The sequence below is a fragment of the Mastigoproctus giganteus genome, chromosome 7, assembly GCF_048544385.1.
Source record: "Mastigoproctus giganteus isolate SK-2022 chromosome 7, ASM4854438v1, whole genome shotgun sequence".
Taxonomy (NCBI): Eukaryota; Metazoa; Arthropoda; class Arachnida; order Uropygi; family Thelyphonidae; genus Mastigoproctus; species Mastigoproctus giganteus.
In genome coordinates this window covers 108,296,348-108,316,557 of record NC_143581.1, presented here as the reverse complement: position 1 = coordinate 108,316,557, position 20,210 = coordinate 108,296,348, and the positions used below count along the sequence as shown (strand labels likewise).

The following is a 20,210-nucleotide window of genomic DNA, read 5'->3' as shown; positions in this document are numbered from 1 at the left end:
TGTTCAATCTTTTATATGCTCTAAATACTTAGAGGTGGTAGATGACTTTCATCAACCGGTGAAATACCACCACTTTGCTTATTGGAGGCTTAAAGTGGTAAAACCCATGTTTAGTCTCTAGAGCAAAGTTTCCGGCATCCCCCTCCCCCCATACTTCTCCTTCAACCCATGCACGGTACTAAAGTACTATAGGTTTTGATACCTTTCGTGTTTGGGATTTTCATAAAAAAAAAAAAAAAAAAAAAAAAATACAAGTGACTGATATTAGTCTATATAGTTTCAAGACAGCCTGTTACATATAGACATAATTTGTGGTATACGGCAGTGAAACCACCTTAAAAAACATACTTTTTTTAAAAAAGCAGTCGTTTCAGTTTGATGCAAAAAAAAAAATTATCTTGATAGCACAATTGGAGGAAAAATTGATAAATTCAATTATATTATAATTAAACAACATTTAGTGCAAAGCTTCTGAAAACCCCATTGTAACCTTGTATATATGGCTTCTATGTCTGCTAGCAGACTTTCAGCTGCCGTAGAGAAACACTGTAGTTTTACTAACACACAACAGAAAGTCTGCTGGCCTCCTGTCCATAATTTACCTAATTTATTTCTAAAGCCATAGAGCTTGTGCTTGGAATATATTAAGTGCTTAAGTTTTAACACTTAAATGGATCAGATCAGCATGTAGGCATCTTGATGACACAACTGCATGAAGGCTACTGCCTGAAATGGCTGTAGTCCTTGGGTAACAAATACATGAAAATTGGAAGATCAAGCCTATATACTACCACAAAAAGTGCAGTGTTGATTGTTAGCCGTTGTGTGATAAATCAGCTGATAAAGCAATTAGAATAATGGCATAAACTCTTCTGGCCTCAGCCATCCAGAGTATAAACAAAAATTATTTATTTTAAAAAAAAATGAAACTTTTTAAGAGGCTAGCAATCAGCTTTTTCAAGAGACCCTTTCCAAATGGAGGCATGCTCTGACAACAGCCATGTCTTTTTTTATTATTATTATTATTTGGTTGATCCGATGGCTGATTATTAGCTTTTAGCTTTAGCTTTAGTACAGGCATATGATGCAAGAAAGCAAGCTTATGCAGCACCAGCCAAAAAAAAAAAAAAAAAACTACTCCCATTTCACCCCTCAGTTCGTTCAAAATACCTGTCACCTGATCCTTAAATTTATTTAGGCTATCAACTTCCACAACGAGGGATGAAAGTCTGTTCCACCAACCAACTACCCGCTGGCTAAAGGAAAATTTCCTCACATATATCCTACATCTGTCTTTCCTCAATTTGAATTTATGTCCTCTCAGATGATTATCCTGAGCAAGAGAAAGAATCACATCGGCATTGGGCATGCTGAAACAATTCAAGCCTTTATACACCTCTATCAGATCACTTCGCTGCTGCCTAGTCTCCAGACACTGTAATTTGCAAAACTTAAGCCTTTCTTCATAAGAGCAACCCTTTGTTCCATTCACTAATCTTGCCCTTCTCTGTACTCGTTCCAGCAGCTCTGCGTCCTTGAAATGAGGCCTCCAGACCTGTATACAGTACTCAAGGTGTGGCTGACCATTGCCTTATACAAGGGAATAATCACCTCCTTATTCCTGCTAGAAAAATTCCTATATATCATCGACAATACACCATGAGCTACTCTTGCAGCCCGTCTGCACTGCACAGAAAACTTCATATCTGCCTGCACAACCATCCCCAGGTCCCTTTCATTCTCTACCACTGTCAGTGTAGTACCACAGAGTTGATACGTTGCTCTGGGGTTGCTGTTTCCCATATGTAGTACTTTATATTTGTCAATGTTAAACTTCATTTGCCACGTCTCAGACCATCTGCTCAACTTTTCTAGATCCTGTTGCGGCAGCATACTGTCATTAGTGTCCTTAACAACCCTGCCAACCTTCGTACAGTGTGCAAACTTGGACATTAAGCTTGATATACCATCATCAATATCATTCACAAATACAGAAAACAATAATGGACCCAATACTGAACCCTGAGGGACTCCACTAATAACATTAGTCCACCATGGGCAGCGTCCATTGAATACCACTCTCTGCCTTCTCCCCCTCAACCACCCCTTTACGCATAGCAGCAATTTGCCTGCATTGCCACACTGCTCCAATTTGTGCAGCAGTATCAAAACGCTTTCTAAGATCCAAGTATATAATATCAAAGTTATTCCCGCCATCCAGTTCTTTTGTGACTGCATCATAGTATCCAATCAAATTGGTCAGGCAAGACTTCCCCTTAACAAAACCATGCTGTGTCTGAGCTATAACTGAAGTGTTGTCTAGTTGATCCTGCAGTGCTTTTTTAACCACTGCCTCCATTAACTTTCCGGGAACGGAAGTTAAACTAACAGGTCTATAATTACTTGTGTCAGCCTTTGATCCTCCTTTGTGAATTGGGGTCACATTTGCACATCTCCGGTCCATGGGTACTTCCCCTGACTCCAAGGAAGCTCTCATAATTATGGCTAAGGGTTTGCTTACTTTCTTTGCTGCCTCCTTTAAAATTACTGGATAGATCCCATCCGCCCCAGGTGCCTTTCTTGTATTTATCATCAACAATTTCTCCTCCAATTTACTCTCAGTTATTACAAGATTCTCTAGCTTACTGCCAGAGTGGAATACGCCTCTGGCATTCCCCTCGCTGAATAACTCCTAATGTGTGAATGTCGATGCAAAATATTCATTTAGTTTGTTAGCTACCTGAGCAGGATCATCAACAGTTGACCCATCGATATCAAGTGGACCAATCTGATTCATCCACTTCCTTCTAGAGTTTACATAAGTAAAGAACTCTTAGCTGTTTTTCTTTGCATCCCTTGCCAAAGATATCTCGTAATCTGCCTTCGCCTGCCTAACATTAGCATTAGCATTAGTAGAGGCATATGATGCAAGAAAGCAAGCTTATTCAGCATCAGCCAAAAAAAAAAAAAAAACCCTCTCCCATTTCACCCCTCCGTTCGTTCGAAATACCTGTCCAGTTGAGCTTTAAATTTGTTTAGGCTATCAACTTCAACAACAAGTGATGGAAGTCGGTTCCACCAACCAACCACCCGCTGGCCAAAGGCAAATTTCCGCACATCTATCCGACATCCGTCCTTCCTCAATTTGAATTTATGCCCTCTGAGGTGATTATTCTGAGAAAGATGAAGAATCCCATTGGCATTGAGCATGCTCAAACCATTCAAAGCCTTATACACCTCTATCAGATCACCTCGCCGGTGCCTAGTCTCCAGACTCTGTAATTTGCAAAACTTAAGCCTTTCTTCGTAAGAGCAACCCTTTGTTCCATTTACTAATCTTGTTGCCCTTCTCTGTACCCGTTCCAGCAGCTCTACATCCTTCTTGAAATGAGGCCTCCAGACCTGTATACAGTACTCAAGATGTGGCCTAACCATTGCCTTATACAAGGGAATAATCACCTCCTTATCCCTGCTAGAAAAATTCCTGTATATCATTGACAAGACACCATGAGCTACTCTTGCAGCTCGTCTGCACTGCTCAGAGAACTTCATATCTGCCTGCACAATTACCCCCAGGTCCTTTTCATTCTCCACCACTGTCAGTGTAGTACCGCAGAGTTGATACATTGCTCTGGGGTTACTGTTACCCATATGTAGTACTTTACATTTTTCAATGTTAAACTTCATTTGCCACCTCTCAGCCCATCTGTTCAACCTTTCCAGATCCTGTTGCAGCAGCATAGCGTCAGTAGTGTCCTTAACGACCCTGCCAACCTTTGTATCATCTGCAAACTTAGACATTAAACTTGATATCCCATCATCAATATCATTCATAAACACCGAAAACAACAATGGACCCAACACTGAACCTTGAGGAACTCCACTAATAACATTAGTCCACGTTGAGCAGTGTCCATTGATTACCACTCTCTGTCTTCTGCCACTCAACCATCCCCTTATCCATAGCAGCAATTTGCCTCCAATGCCACACTGCTCCAATTTGTGCAGCAGTCTTCCATGTGCAACAGTATCAAAAGCCTTTCTAAGATCCAAATATATAATATCAAAGTTATTCCCTGCATCCAGTTCTTTTGTGACTACATCATAGTATCCAATCCAATTGGTCAGGCAAGACCTGCCCTTAACAAAACCATGCTGCGTCTGAGCTATAACTGAATTCTTGTCTAGATGATCCTGCAGTGCTTCTTTAACCAGTGCCTCCATTAATTTACCTGGAACAGAAGTTAAACTAACATGTCTATAATTAGTTTGGCTGATCGTGGTAAATCTGAAGTGGGCTACAGTGAGTTAGTGAGTGAGTGATATTTCTCTGTTAACTATCAATTTTATTGTTCTTTGCAGATCTGGTTAGTAGTTGTGGGTGTCTTACTGTCATGGCACTTGCCTTATTATCATATATAACACACCTGGGCACTGCAGGTAGAAGCTGCAGAATATCCCTGCTGACCCATGCATTCCTTGGACCAGGACATTTAGTTTTTTTTCCCTGTGTCTGGATACTGCTGACATCCCTTCTCAAGGGTGTAGGATATCGACGTTCTCGTGGGCTTTATCCATGACCTCCTGGATCTCCCTTCCCTGTCTACTCCGCCTTTCAAATCTTAAGGTAGATGCTTCCACCTACATCCATCTCTTTACTTTTACCTCCTCCCCAACCCCCATTCTATTTGTCTCCCTGTTCATTACTATAGGGATCCCTTTCTCTATATCTTTACTCCCCCACAGGTGAACCCCGAAATCCCATTTTTGACAGTGGCTAGCCCACCATCACTTAAACTGCTTCCCTCTGGGGCAGGATGGGCTTCCTTATTCTCCCCCCTACTGTCACCCCTTTCAATCTGGTGGCCACCTTCACTGCTGCTCTCACTGTTCTCTCCCTCTTTTATCCCCTACTCACACTATCTCTCCTGTCTCTTTTTTTATTTTTTCTGGGCCATCCCAGGAAACTCAGGTGACCCCCAGGGCTTGCATTAGCATTAGCAGAGGCATATGATGCAAGGAAGCAAGCTTATGCAGCAGCAGCCAAAAAAAAAAAAAAAAAACCACTTCCGTTTCACCCCTCTGTTCATTCGAAATACCTGTCCAGCTGAGCCTTAAATTTATTTAGGCTATCAGCTTCCACAACAAGGGATAGAAGTCTGTTCCACCAACTAACTACCTGCTGGCTAAAAGCAAATTTCCGCAAGTACATACTAACTTGCTTCATACTAACCCGGCCCACCTCCCCATGGCAAGGACAGTAACTAGAAGTTGTTGGTTTCCACAGGCCCTTAGGCTAAGATGAACAACATACCAATGCAACCTACACTAACCTTTCACAAACACACACTACCTGGCCTTTACAGAGCACTGTATATGTCTCAAAGTACCACCAATCATGGGGAAACTCCCGGTGCCGCTAGTCAAACTACACTATAGACACACACGCCATGCAGCAACAATTAACACCATTTTAATGGTTGAATGGCCTACCTTGTGCCCTCGTATGGCTCACTGCACTCACAACTCTGTGTCTGTTAAAATAATTTTTATTTCTAAAGTTTCCATTCTATTTGTTGATAAAGAGGCACATTCAGCCTCGAAAGCTCCAAAGTGTAATTAAAGATATTTTACTGGATATATACGTTATCATTATTTGTACACTATATTCTTTGCAGATCAAGCAGTAATTCATTGTTTGTCTTAATTGCATATGAACGTAAATTTTGTATAAACAATTATGGTTAAAGTTTGTGCCATAACTGGTTATGATCAGTTCTATCATATATCAACTTCTGTGATTGTGATGTGCCTTGTACTTGTCTCATTGATCTTTAATAATTGTTCCTGATGGGGAAAGTGGCATTTACTAATTTTTTGATGGATGTTTTGCTCCTATTCTAAACTTATTCTGACTACCAGGAACTTGACCTGCCATTCCTTATATTGCCTTTGATAATAAACCTTATTGATATTGTTTTTTTATTAATTGTTATATTAGTAAAATCTTTGTTATCTGAGGTGAGGGAGGGTATCATCCCTGAGCCATATCATTTGCATTGTGCTGGAAATTAAACTACAGAATAAAATTTTATTTGTTTGCTACATAAATAAGGTAATGTTTGTTACTCTTGCCTTTTTAATCACATATTGTATAGCTGTTTTACTTATCAAATTAATTAATGTATCAGGAACAATTTTGTTCCCGATTTTTGCCACAGTCATTCAAAACTGCAGTTGGCCAATGTGTAGTACACTGTATTATTTAGAAATGGAAAGCTGATGTGTCTCATATCTCAGGCTTTCAGGATAAATTGTTTGACAGCTGCATTAAACCAAAATATTGTGATTTAGACTTTGCATTCTGAATAAAACGTATCAGTAATATCAAATTAAATTACTGTATCAATAATATGTTTTTCTCCCTAGAGTGATAGCCTTTTTTTTTTTTTTTTTTTGCATTAACTGAAAGCATTATGCTCCTATCGGAACACTTTCCCATAGCCACCACCAAAGCAACAGAAAAGTGTTCTATGTTGATCACAAAGGAGGAAAAAAGATTAAATCTAAAACCATTTGCTTTTATCCATGTGTGTAGTTAGTGGCATCTTTAGCTGTTAGTAAAAATATCATACAGCATACTTTGTTTCTGTTTATTTTTTCAATCAAATATTATCACAGTGATTTTGTTGGTGATTGCTTCAGTAACTTCATGGTTCTAATGAGTTTCTCATTTACAAATTTTTACCAGTGGCCAAACAGACAAAATAAGTTAGCTATTTGAGAAAAATTATCAAAAATTAGACAGCCAAGATGCTGATTGTATTCTTCTTTTATCTGTGCTGGAATTTGACATTTCACAATTAATTAGATATATATTATCCAAAAATCAGCAGTTGCCATATTTCAGACATTCCACCTGTTTATGTTCATGTACCTTTTCGTCCCCACACATGAAAAATATATATATATACATTGCATACTCACAGTAGGATTAATGATAAATCTAATGGGAAATGCTATTTAGTCACTGGGCAAAACTATTTAATCAGAGGGACTTGTGATGATAACATGGCACCATGTGAGAGATCAGTATCATTAAGAAAAAATTTTATTTTCTGACAAACATCCACTGATGTTTATAGAGTTCATTTTATAGCAGATGAATAGTCCTGATTTATTTCCTTGTTATAAATCATGTTTACTAGCAAGAATTTTAAACTCATTTTTTTTACTCAAAATTCTTTTTCCATTTTTCTACCCTATAGATGTCATGAAGAGCAAAGAAAGAATCACAGGAACAGTTTCTTGTCATACGTATAATATTTTCATCAAAGCTTCCGGTGGTATTGCCATAACTGTTGTAATTTTTACCTTATTTCTTCTACAGGCTTCGTCTGCTTCTTTTAGCAATTGGTGGCTAAGTTATTGGATTTCTGAAACCTCAAGAGTAAGTTTTTTTATCCTTTAGTATTCTTGATATATTTCTATTAGACTAGAACTATGCTGCTTATGGAGGCTACATTTCTAAAGATGACTATAAACAGCAAGATTACAGTTGTCTTTAGATATAGTCCATAGCAAGGTATAGTCCTACTCAGCTTGCCATTTACACACTAGTTATAATTAAATTGCTGCATCTTTCATTATAAGAGGCAAGCCATGAATTTTCCAAAATTGAAACTTGGAATATATGGCATCTACTAAACCAGATTGAAAAGGAAGGCTCACAAAAAAATGTTTTCCAAGAAAAGTGACATCTGCTACTGCATGCAACATCACAACTTATTTGATCAAATTATAGTGCAGTATAAGGAAGTTTCAGATCATGAAGACGATTTTATTGGCTGAACTGTGTGTGCATTGGAGCACCATTATCCAAATATCCTCTCTCTCATGTGAGGCACTGTTCATCATACCCAAAAAGGTATGGGTATTTGCATTGCTATTTAGCAAGAAATAAGCCTTACCAGTTCATAAGATGCTCCAAGGTCACATGTTGTCCACCTCTGTTCTATCTAGGAACCATGGAACAAAGTCAGTTCACTGTTGGAGAGGTGTGGAGGTAACTACTATCACTTAACTCCATATGGATCTTAAAGATAAGTGTTGCAACAGGGATCAAATCACTTTGTAGACCATTACCCATGAAATATCTATTTCTCATACACCACTTTGCACTAACAGATAAGTGTGCCTAACAGAGAGTTTGAAGAGTCGGGTAGATGCCCATGAAGGAATTAAAATGGCAGACCCATCAAGCTCTCAATCTTGTGTATTGCATCAGGCAACACAGCAACAATCTTCAAAGCAGAATGTGCTGGTCCCACAGAAGCTAGCAACTGTATTTTTAGAGAGACAGATAATGTATTGCACAAAAGAGTTAGGTGGAATAGGACCAGGGTATGTCTGCCAGGAACAGAAGTTAATGATGTAAAGCAATTATCATCTTTTAAGGGCACAAAAGATGATATTGTTGCACACGTTGGCACTAATGACATTGAGTAGGAGATCTGAAGATTTACTTAACAAATACCAGTCAGCATTGAAAATAAGTTGCGAGTTAGGTTTAAATTTTAAAGTATCTGCAACTCTGCTCAGACACAATAGAAGGGAATATATGATGAGAGCCTTGTCAATCCTGGCACATTTTGGCCTTAGCTGCCCTTGTGCCCTTAAACTCCAATACCAATACAATACCTTGTCAATAAATTTGGTCCTGGATAGTTCATGCATGCAAGGCTCATGGGGTAGAACTTTTTTCAGATGGGTTCTGTGCTTGCTAACAGAAGAAACTGCTTCTACAGGGATGTGAAATACACTTAAATAGAAAAGGTGCAAGAATGAGCCAGCATTCGGTGGGTCAGAAAACTGCTTGTTCAATTCACAGATTAAAAGATCAACAGTAGCCACAGGCAGAGGCGAAAGTAATTCTTGCACTGCTTCTATTAGAATGAGCAGCAGCTTGGAAAGCAAGGTGCTGGAGATATCAAAGACTGGTGGGAGTCATCACAGAACAACTAAATACATGGGCTGTGTGAAAACTAAGAGTAAAAACAGGTGCATATATACTTGCATGTATACCAATGCCTAGGAATATAGTAAATAAATTTGATGAATTTCAAGTGCTGGATAAGCCATCAACAGATATTGTTGGTATACCAGAGACGTGGTGTCACACAGATATAAGGAATGCAGAATTGGAAGGGAGGAAAGGTTATGCTGTCAGTTAAGAAACACAAAATCTTAGGAAGTTCATCCAGTTGACATATACGATGAAATGTTGAGTCAATTTGCTGTGACATAAGCACTGGGAAAGCAAAAATAAGAGTAGGAGTGTGTTATAGGCCTAACGACTCTGATCAGTACAACGAACAGTTGTACAGAGAAGTAGTGGGCCAGTAAATCAGTAAAACTCACCCATTATAAGACAAGTTAAAAAACCCAAGTTCCAGTCAATATCTGGGAAGTTAGGGATTGGTCACTCGCATACTAGCACAACTTTTATGCATTTATTGGATGTACATGTTTGAGAGGCAACCAGAGGGAGTAATACTCTTGATCTGATTATACAGCAGTGATTATTTGTGCATTAAGAATGTGCAGATAAAGGAACCACTAGGTGGCAATGATTAGTGTACTGATGTGGGATTTACTTAAAGATGTCACTACCATCAAGAGTAAAGGGAATGGTTTTTGCTTTCATAAAGGTGACTAGTAGTGGTCTCTGACATTTTTTTTTTTAAATTCTATACAGTGGGACCAACTGATGATGTTACCAACAGCAAATTCTAAATGGAAAGGATTCAAGGAATTAATCTTGGAAGCTACCAGGCTTTTCATACAAACTAAGAAATGCTGTTCAAGGCCCAAATGGATGTCAGATGAACTAATAAGACTCATGGAAGAGAAGAAAAATGCATGGGAAGCATATAAATTATCAGGTGACACAGAAACCTATGGTAGATATAAGCGGGTCTGTATTCAAGTCACAAAGAAGGTTAGGCAAGCAAAGGAAAACAGCAAAGACTTCTTTATTTATATAAAGTCTAGAAGGAAGGGGATGAATTAGATTGGTCCACTTGATATTGACGATTCAACTTTTGATGATACTGCTCAGATAGCTGACAAACTGAATGAGTATTTTGCATCTACATTCACATGAGGAATTCTGTAGAGAAGTGGAGGACAGAAGTTTATTAAACTCTAACAGGGAACTAAATGGTTTTGTAATAACATAACTGAGAGAAAAGCGGAGGAGAAATTGTTGAAGTTAAACATAAGAAAGGCACCTAGGATGGATGGGATCTATCCAGTTATATTAAAGGAGGTGGCAAATGAAGTAAGCAAACCCTTAACCATAATTATGAGGGCATCCTTGGACTCAGGGGAGGTCCCCATGGACTGGAGATGTGCAAATGCATCCCCAATTCACAAAGGGGGATCGAAAGGTGACACGAGTAATTACAGACCAGTTAGTTTAACTTCTGTTCCGGGTAAAATAACGGAGTCACTGGTTAAAGATGCATTACGGGATCATCTAGATAAGACTGCAGCAATAATTCAGACACAGCATGGGTTTGTTAAGGGAAAGTCTTGTCTGACAAATTTGATTGGTTATTATGATGTGGTTACAAAGGAATTGAATGCAAAAAATAATTTTGATATCATATACTTGGATTTCAGGAAAGCTTTTGACACTGTTGCGCATGGAAGACTACTGTACAAATTGGAGCAGAATGCTACAATGGGTAAAAGGATGGTTGAGTGGGAGAAGACAGAGGGTGGTAATCAATGGGTGCTGCTCTTCATGGACTAATGTTATTAGTGGAGTCCCACAGGGTTCGGTGTTGGGTCCACTGTTGTTTTGTATATTTATCAATGAAGGTATATCAGGTTTAGTGTCGAAGTTTGCAGATGATACAAAGGTTGGCAGGGTTGTTAATGACAGTAATGGCAGTGTGCTACTGCAACAGGATCTAGAAAATTTGGGCAGATGGGCTGAGAAGTGGCAACTGAAAAGTACTGCCTATGGGTAGAAGTAACCCCAGAGAACCGCCAACTGTGTAGTACTACACTTAAGGTGGTAGAAAATAAAAAAGACCTGAGAGTAATTGTGTAGTCAGATATGAAGTTTTCTGAGATGTGCAGACAAACTGCCAGGTCAATGATATATAGGAATTTTGCTAGCAGGGAAAAGGAGGTGATTGTCCCTCTGTATAAGGCAATGGTCAGGCCACACCTAGAATACTGTGTTCAGGTCTGGAGGCCTCATTTTAGGAAGGCTGTAGAGTTGCTACAATGAGTACAAAGAAGGGCAACAAAGGGTGCTTTTACAAAGAAAGACTTTAAGTTCTGCAAATTTCAGCGCTTGGAGAGTAGGCACCTGCGAGGTGATCTGATTGAGGTGTACAAGGCCTTGAATGACTTGAGCAAGCTGAATATTGATGGGATTCTGCCTCTTAGTAAACACATGGCCCAAGTAAACTGCCCCAAGTAAACACATGGGTTGTGTTAGAGTAGCTAAGAATAGAAACAGGTGCATGTATACCTGCGTGTACACCAATGCTAGGAGTTTGGTAAATAAATTTGATGAATTTGAGGTATTGCTCAAAACATCAAAGGCAGATATTGTTGGGATATCAGAGACGTGGTGTCACACAGATATAAGTAATGCGGAACTGGAATTTGGGGAATACAATGTGTATAGAAAGGATAGACAGGACAGGAGGGGAGGAGGGGTTATGCTATTAATTAAGAAACACATAAAGTCCAAGGAAGTGAAGCCAGTCGACATCGATGGACAGGGCAGTGTCGAGTCAGTTTGGTGTGACATAAGCATAGGGAAATCAAAATTGAGAGTAGGAGTGTGCTATAGGCCTAATGACTCTGATGTGTATAATAAGATATTGTACAGGGAAATAGAGTGGGCCAGTAAATCAGAGAGTCTTATAATGGGGGACTTTAATTTCCCAGATATTGACTGGAATTTGTGGGTTGGTCACTCGCACACTAGCAAGGCTTTTGTGGATTTATTGGATGATTGTTTTCTACATCAGCATGTTCGTGAGGCAACAAGAGGGAGCAATACTCTTGATCTGATTATCAGTAGTGATTCTTCATGCATTAAGAACCTGCAGATAAATGAACCACTAGGTGGCAGTGATCACAGTGTGTTGAAGTGGGATTTACTCAAGGAGGTAACTACCATCAGAGGTAAAGTGAAGGGTTTTTGTTTTCGTAAAGGCGACTATGATGGTCTGAGACAGTATTTAAATTCTATACAGTGGGACCAACTGATGATGTTACCAACAGCAAACTCAAAATGGGAAGCATTCAAGGAACTAATCTTGGAGGCTACCAGGCTTTACATACCAACTAAGAAATATTGTTCAAGGTTTAGGCCTAAATGGTTGTCAGATGAACTAATGAGACATGTGGCAGAGAAGAAAAATGCATGGGATACATACAAATTAATGGGTGACATGGAAGCCTATGATAGATATAAGTAGGTCTGTAACCAAGTCACAAAGGAGATTAGGCAGGCAAAGGCAGACTATGAAAAATCCTTGGCAAAGGATGCAAAGAAAAACAGAAAAGAGTTCTTTACATACTTGAACTCGAAAAGGAAAGGGATAAATCAGATTGGTCCACTGGATATTGATGGTTCAACAGTTGAGGATCCTGCTCAGGTGGCTAACAATCTAAACGAGTATTTTGCATCTACATTCACGCATGAGGAGTTATTCAGGAAGGAGAATGATGTAGGTAAAGTAAACATTGGCAGTGAGCTGGATGATTTTGTAATAACTGAGAGGAAAGTGGAGGAGAGATTATTGAGGATAAACATAAAAAAGGCACCTGGGGTGGATGGGATCTATCAAGTTATATTAAAGGAGGCAGCAAAGGAAGTATGCAAACCCCTAGCCATAATTATGAAAGCTTCTTTGGACTCAGGGGGGGTACCCATAGACTGGAGATGTGCAAATGTAACCCCAATTCACAAAGGAGGATCAAAGGCTGACACAAGTAATTATAGACCTGTTAGTTTAACTTCTGTTCCAGGTAAATTAATGGAGGCACTGGTTAAAGAAGCACTGCAGGATCATCTAGACAAGAATTCAGTTATAGCTCAGATGCAGCATGGTTTTGTTAAGGGCAGGTCTTGCCTGACCAATTTGATTGGATACTATGATGTAGTCACAAAAGAACTGGATGCAGGGAATAACTTTGATATTATATATTTGGATCTTAGAAAGGCTTTTGATACTGTTGCACATGGAAGACTGCTGCACAAATTGGAGCAGTGTGGCATTGGAGGCAAATTGCTGCTATGGATAAGGGGATGGTTGAGTGGCAGAAGGCAGAGAGTGGTAATCAATGGACACTGCTCAACGTGGACTAATGTTATTAGTGGAGTTCCTCAAGGTTCAGTGTTGGGTCCGTTGTTGTTTTCGGTGTTTATGAATGATATTGATGATGGGATATCAAGTTTAATGTCCAAGTTTGCAGATGATACAAAGGTTGGCAGGGTCGTTAAGGACAATACTGAGGCTATGCTGCTGCAACAGGATCTGGAAAGGTTGAACAGATGGGCTGAGAGGTGGCAAATGAGGTTTAACATCGACAAATGTAAAGTGCTGCATATGGGAAACAGTAACCCCAGAGCAACGTATCAACTCTGCGGTACTACACTGACAGTGGTGGAGAATGAAAAGGACCTGGGGGTAATTGTGCAGGCAGATATGAAGTTCTCTGAGCAGTGCAGACGAGCTGCAAGAGTAGCTCATGGTGTCTTGTCAATGATATACAGGAATTTTTCTAGCAGGGATAAGGAGGTGATTATTCCCTTGTATAAGGCAATGGTAAGGCCACATCTTGAGTACTGTATACAGGTCTGGAGGCCTCATTTCAAGAAGGATGTAGAGCTGCTGGAACGGGTACAGAGAAGGGCAACAAGATTAGTAAATGGAACAAAGGGTTGCTCTTACGAAGAAAGGCTTAAGTTTTGCAAATTACAGAGTTTGGAGACTAGGCACCGGCGAGGTGATCTGATAGAGGTGTATAAGGCTTTGAATGGTTTGAGCATGCTCAGTGCCAATGGGATTCTTCATCTTTCTCAGAATAATCACCTCAGAGGGCATAAATTCAAATTGAGGAAGGACGGATGTCGGATAGATGTGCGGAAATTTGCCTTTGGCCAGCGGGTGGTTGGTTGGTGGAACCGACTTCCATCACTTGTTGTTGAAGTTGATAGCCTAAACAAATTTAAAGCTCAACTGGACAAATATTTTGAACGAACGGAGGGGTGAAATGGGAGTGGGTTTTTTTTTTTTTTTTTTTGGCTGATGCTGAATAAGCTTGCTTTCTTGCATCATATGCCTCTGCTAATGCTCTTGCTCAGATTAAGAACCTGAGGGGAAACAGTTGTAGAATAGATGTGCGAAAATTTGAATTTAGCCAGCGGATAGTTGATTGGTGGAACAGACTTCCATCTTTTGTTGTGGAAGTTGATAGCCTAAATAAATTTAAGGCTGAGGTGGACAGGAATTTGGAACAAATGGAGGGTTTTTTTTGGCTGATGCTGCATAAGCTTGCTTTCTTGCATCGTATGCCTCTACTAATGCTATATATAGGGGTATGCAAACTTCTTTTGATTTTGGAAAGAGTCTATCTATATATATATTGTAACAAATATGACAGATAAAAATAAAGATGGCAGTGCAAGTCACATGGAAAGCCAAAGGCCAAGAGGAAGAAGAAAAAGAAAACCGAAATATGAGAAAATGTGGGTTGAATTAAAGAAATTAAAAGGTCGTAACCTGTAAAATAAAAAATATATAAAATTACATCAGAATGCCAAATAAAGGCAGGCAAATTTGGTTATAATTCAAATCAGGGAAGTGTCATATCCAATCTATTTTTATCTTTCCACTATTTTTTCTGGTTTTAACTCACTGGTATTATATTTTATATCAATTTAAGTTTTAGCTATCTTTTGCTTTGCACGATTCTACTCTTTAAATTACAGCCCTTCTGTTTTATATCTTTAGATAGTCCTGTCTGTTGCAATCCTGCCACATTTCTTCATACTTTTCTGTCTACAATTTAGTATAGATTCATTCTAAATATTATTTATAATCTTAAAATACTGTCTTCATTTTTTATATGTCTATACACTCACATTTCAAAGTTGATTATAGAGGTCACTGGCTATCAATTTTTCGTAGCTCTCTTTCACGTTAGTTTTATTACTATAAAATATGAATATATAGAATTGTCCCTATTTGTTACTGCTTCTGTATTGACCGCATGTATTTCCGTGCTGTCATTTCCAGGTGCCTCCATAGCCAGGTGGGAAGGAGCAGCAGTGCGTAGCACACGCTTCTTGATTAGACCAGGGTTCGAGCCCATCACCACCAAATACGGAGGATGCAGAAAGGTCATGGAATGACCACTGCATATCCCAGAGCAATATGGCCTTAGTTGCTAATGCTCCAAATAACAAACAAACAAACAAGCTGTCATTTCCAGCCCTTTCTTTTCTGTATCTCAGGTATAGATTTTTTTATGCTTTTTAGTAATTATTAATCTTCAGTTTTGTATTTAATTTCATTATAAACACTGCATAGGGACCACAGCTTTTCCTTCTCGATCACATTTGTATTCTTAAATTTTCTCTTACACAGCTATGGCCAAGTATGGAAATGTGGTCCTTTGATGCATGGTCAGGTGTAGTCCCCTGAAGATATACCCAATCATGTATCAGTGTTTACTTTGGCTGACATCAGATATAATTGTATATTTGCTCTACTTCCCCGATTTGAATTATAGCCAAATTTGTCCGCCCTTGCCTTTATTTGGCATTCTGATGTAATTTTATTTTATTTTTACAGGTTACTACCTTTTAATTTCTTTAATTCAACCTACATTTTCTCATATTTCGGCTTTCCGTGTAACTTGCACTGCCATCTTTATTTTTATTACAATATACATCTGCATCCATTGCTGCTGCTGCTGCTTTGTACGCTTTGGTGCATTTGTCATATCCAGTTTATTTTTATCTTTCCACTATTTAACTCTTTGGTATTATATTTTATATTTATAGCTATGTTTCAGAAATTTGCTGTTTCTATCTGCAGCCTGTGGGGATAGAACATTGGATTGAGGTAGAATTTTCTATAAAATTCTATTAATTAAAGTTACAGAAGTCGAGGGATTACAGAATAATTCTTTATTCTGAAAAGCCTACCTGGGTATGTGATCCTGGAGTGGAGTTTACTGAGAAATACTTGGAGTGGTCTGAGAGAGGGGGGGGTATATATTATTACTACAGAGAATTTACCTCTTGGTGGGGTAGTGACATGGTTAAAGAGACAAAATCTATGGATTTTGTTTAGGTTTGTTGGAATGTTTTCCTGGATTTCTGCTTGGAATAGGTGTTGTGGAAGGAGACTTCTTTTTTGTTGCTGAGCTTCTGAAGCATTTTAGGAAGTAGTCTTCTTTAAATATTTTTCTGGAGTATGATGAATCTGTTGAAAGTACTAAAGTGTTGTTAAAGGGTGTGAGCAGCTGTTTCAGATTTGTGGATTATGCCATGTTGGGCATCTTTCTTACATTCCTGTATTCTTTTCTTTAGTCTTCTATATGATTTTAAGTTGATTTGCAGGAATACTGGATATAATATATCAGGCCTCTGGGGTTGATGTTGATTCTTGAAAATCTTCTGTTTTAGTGATTGGGTTCCTACACAGAATTTTGGTATGTAGTAGGATTTTGCTATAATGCTGCTGATTCTTGTAATATATGGTATGATGAGCTGGTTCTTTGATTTTTCTTCAGTCTTCTGCTGGGAATTGTAGCTATTGTTGAAAGTTCTGCTAATGATTAGGTGTACTAATTTTGGAGGATATTGGTTTTTCAGAGCTCTGGCCTTTATGATTGCCATTTCCTTTTGAAGTAATTCCAGTTGGCTGCAAATTCCTAGGGCTCTCTTAATGGCTACTTTGGTTGAGAAGTAATGCAATGACCCAAAGTTTAGGATGCATTCTGTGTCTGTGGGCTTTCTATATACTGGGGTTCTTGAAATTAGAATGTCCAGGAATGGAAGTTGTTTGTCTTCTTCAGTTTCTATCTTAAATTCGATGTGATGAAAGTGGTCTATGCCTTGATTCCAAACAAGGAGAAGGTTATCTGCATATCTGATCCACATCTGATTGCAGACATTCTCATTTGGAACCAAGGCATAGACTGCAGACTCAGGATGCATCCTAAACTTCAGGGCACAGAATCACTTCTCATTCAAAGTAGCCATCATCGGGACCCTAAGGAGAGACCTAAGAATTTGCAGCCAACTGGATAGTGCTCCCCCATCCCAAAAAAAAAAATAAAAACCTCTGCCAACAGAGGGAAGTCAAGCCTCGCTGAAACGTGGCTAGAGCCTAACCAGACAGATATAAGCTGCTCCATTCCTGCAGGCTGTCGTATACTCTCTGCCTCTTGTGAAAACCGCAGAGGGGATGGAGTTGCTATTATCTTCAATACCGCAAAGTTCTCTATCATGCACTCTGTCTCAAACTTCAAAGCCTTAATGTTAACTGTAAAACATCAAGATACCGCTATCGATGAAGTCACTAACTGGTTAATGAATAATCTGCACAACAACCACTCGTGTCATATGTGGAGACGTCACTGTTGTCTATCTAACACCATAATAAGAAGAGTCAGCAGAGCGGACTGGGGTTTGAAGCATAAAGCTTTGTCTCTTATCTATAAAGTGGCGTTTCTCTCAATTGTTTGTTATGGAGCCTCAGTTTGGCATGCAAAGGCCACCCTGGAAAAGAACAAGCGTAAATTCAATTCAATATAGAGATTCATGCTGTTGTCTACCTGCAGGGCATGCTGCACTGTCAGCAACCCTGCCCTACAGGTTATCACTGGATGCTTGCTGCTCTATCTTGAGGTGATTAAAAGGGGCTTCTGACACAGTTGTTAAATCTTCAACTGGAGCTTACCAATGACCTGAAACAAGAAATTAAACGTATTTTCAAACACCTTCAAGGACTTTGGCAGCATCCATGGGAAACCACTCCAAAAGGAGAAATTACCGGAAGATTCATTGTTATTGATTTTTTTTTTTTTTAGGAGCATTAGCAACTAAGGCCATATTGCTCCGGGGATATGCGGTGGTCATTCCCTGACCTTTCCGTATTTGGTGGTCACGGGCTCATCAAGAAGCGTGTGCTATGCACTGCTGCTCCTGCCCACCTGGCTAAAGAAGCACCTCCCCCACCAGAAGATTCCTCCCATCCATTGACATGACTTTCTCAAAGCCCCCCCTTCCCAATCACAGGACATGGACCCTTTCAGCAGAAATTGAAAGAAATCTGTTCTGCCACTGTGGCACCCACCTCATGTATGAGCCTTGCTTATGATGATTGTTGGCTCAAATTTTTTACTGAAATCGAGGGAAACATACCTGCTTCAGGATGAAACAACATACAAAGCCCTAACGAGTTACATGCAAGCTGTCTTTACCATCAGACTCAGAAAGCTTGCTGAACTTAGAGCTGCTCAGAACAATGACCCTCGAGCGCAAACACAAACTGGGGTGAGATAGCATTTTCCCAACTGATAAAAGATTAAGATACTATGATGGCTTCATCATGGTTGGCACTCCTTGGAATGCCGACTCCCAGAGAGTGCTTGGCCTTTGGCACTCACACAGGGGTGTCTGCCTCTGTGACTTTTGATCTACAGAACCACCTGCTGCAGGAGTGGCAAAACATGGGCCGGTACCACCAAAGGAGAGATCACCTGCAAGTTTTTTCCACAGACAAATAGAGTATACCCGAAATCACCATCATGGTTCTTCCCAGGACTTCATACAACATAATAACAGGGCATGGCCCCTTCAATGCAAAGCTCGCTGGCTTCAGACTCACAGAAAACCCATATTGCACTTGTGGAGAGATAGAAGACTGGAACCATCTTATGTTTGACTGTCCCATCTACAAAGACCTGAGATGTATTCTGATTACAAAAGTGAGATATCTTCCAAGAGGACAAGAATTTCTCCTCTTTGAAACAGAAGATTATAAAGCATTGTCACGATTCGCCCAGGACCTCATCGCGAGAAGAAGGGTGCAAATTGCCATACACTGAGGAAAAGAGGAAATGCCACCCAACCATGTCAACCCAAAGACAAAACATATCACCAACCAACATTTCTCCTCTTTAAACGGAAGAAGATTAAAATCGAAAACTTGATGACAGACTGCAAGTGCAACCTCAACAACCTGAACTGCAGTATGGGACTTGCCTAACACCTGAATAACTTTATTACAGACTAATTTACTATAGGATTCAAGTCCACCGATAACTTATAATATAATTATCTCCTTCTAGTTGTTGTCTGATATTGATATAGCCTCGATAGCTTTTGCACCTCCTCAAAAAGGCCTCTGAGGTTGGGAGAATAGTTCATATCACAAATTTAAATAAATACACTGTTTTGATTAAAATAGTTTGATACTGTAAAATAATATTTACAAAACTGATTTACTATAAAATAAAATTTATTACAAAAATGTTAAAATACAATAAAATACGATAAAACTATGATTGTAGCTTTCGGGGGCATCCGCCTCCTTTCTCAACAACAATGCTACTTGGGCAACACATCCTTTAGTATCAGGTTCACGGCACCCGTGGCTGACCAGGCGCATGTTCAGTATTACTTTCACGTGCATCAGAACCGGAAGTGGCTCGAGAATGTGGAAACGCAAAGGGCTCATCTCTTGCAAGGACTGCAGCTTCCAAGATGGGGGTGGAGCCGAACATCCCTATCCCTATTCATGCTATTGTTTTCGGACGAGCCAATCCACAAACTCCGCAACCACTTACGGTCCCAGAACCTGTGCGCCCGGTCAAGGATGAGAGCCGTACAGACCGCAGAGTTCAATAAGTCCACGGTTGCTGAACATTATTGGGAAAAACAACACCAAGTCTCCCCCGAGAATGCTGTCATCCTTGACCGGGCGCACAGATTCTGGGACCGTAAGTGGTTGGAGAGTTTGTGGATTGGCTCGTCCGAAAACAGTAGCATGAATAGTGATAGGGGTGTTCGCCTCCACCCCCACCTTGGAAGCTGTAGTCCTTGCAAGAGATACGCTTCGTGTTTCCACATTCTTGAGCCACTTCCGGTTCTG

The 20,210-nt window shown here is 39.6% G+C and overlaps 1 protein-coding gene across 1 annotated transcript in view; it reads left to right on the top strand.

Moving 5' to 3' along the window:
* The window catches only part of LOC150083139 (ATP-binding cassette sub-family C member 5-like), a 278,483-nt gene that overhangs the window by 189,939 nt on the left and 68,334 nt on the right, over positions 1-20,210 (top strand). Inside the window, exon 15 of the mRNA XM_090378404.1 lies at positions 7,269-7,450. Coding sequence (XP_090234530.1) covers positions 7,269-7,450 — 182 coding nt within the window. The remainder of the gene's footprint in view (positions 1-7,268; positions 7,451-20,210) is intronic.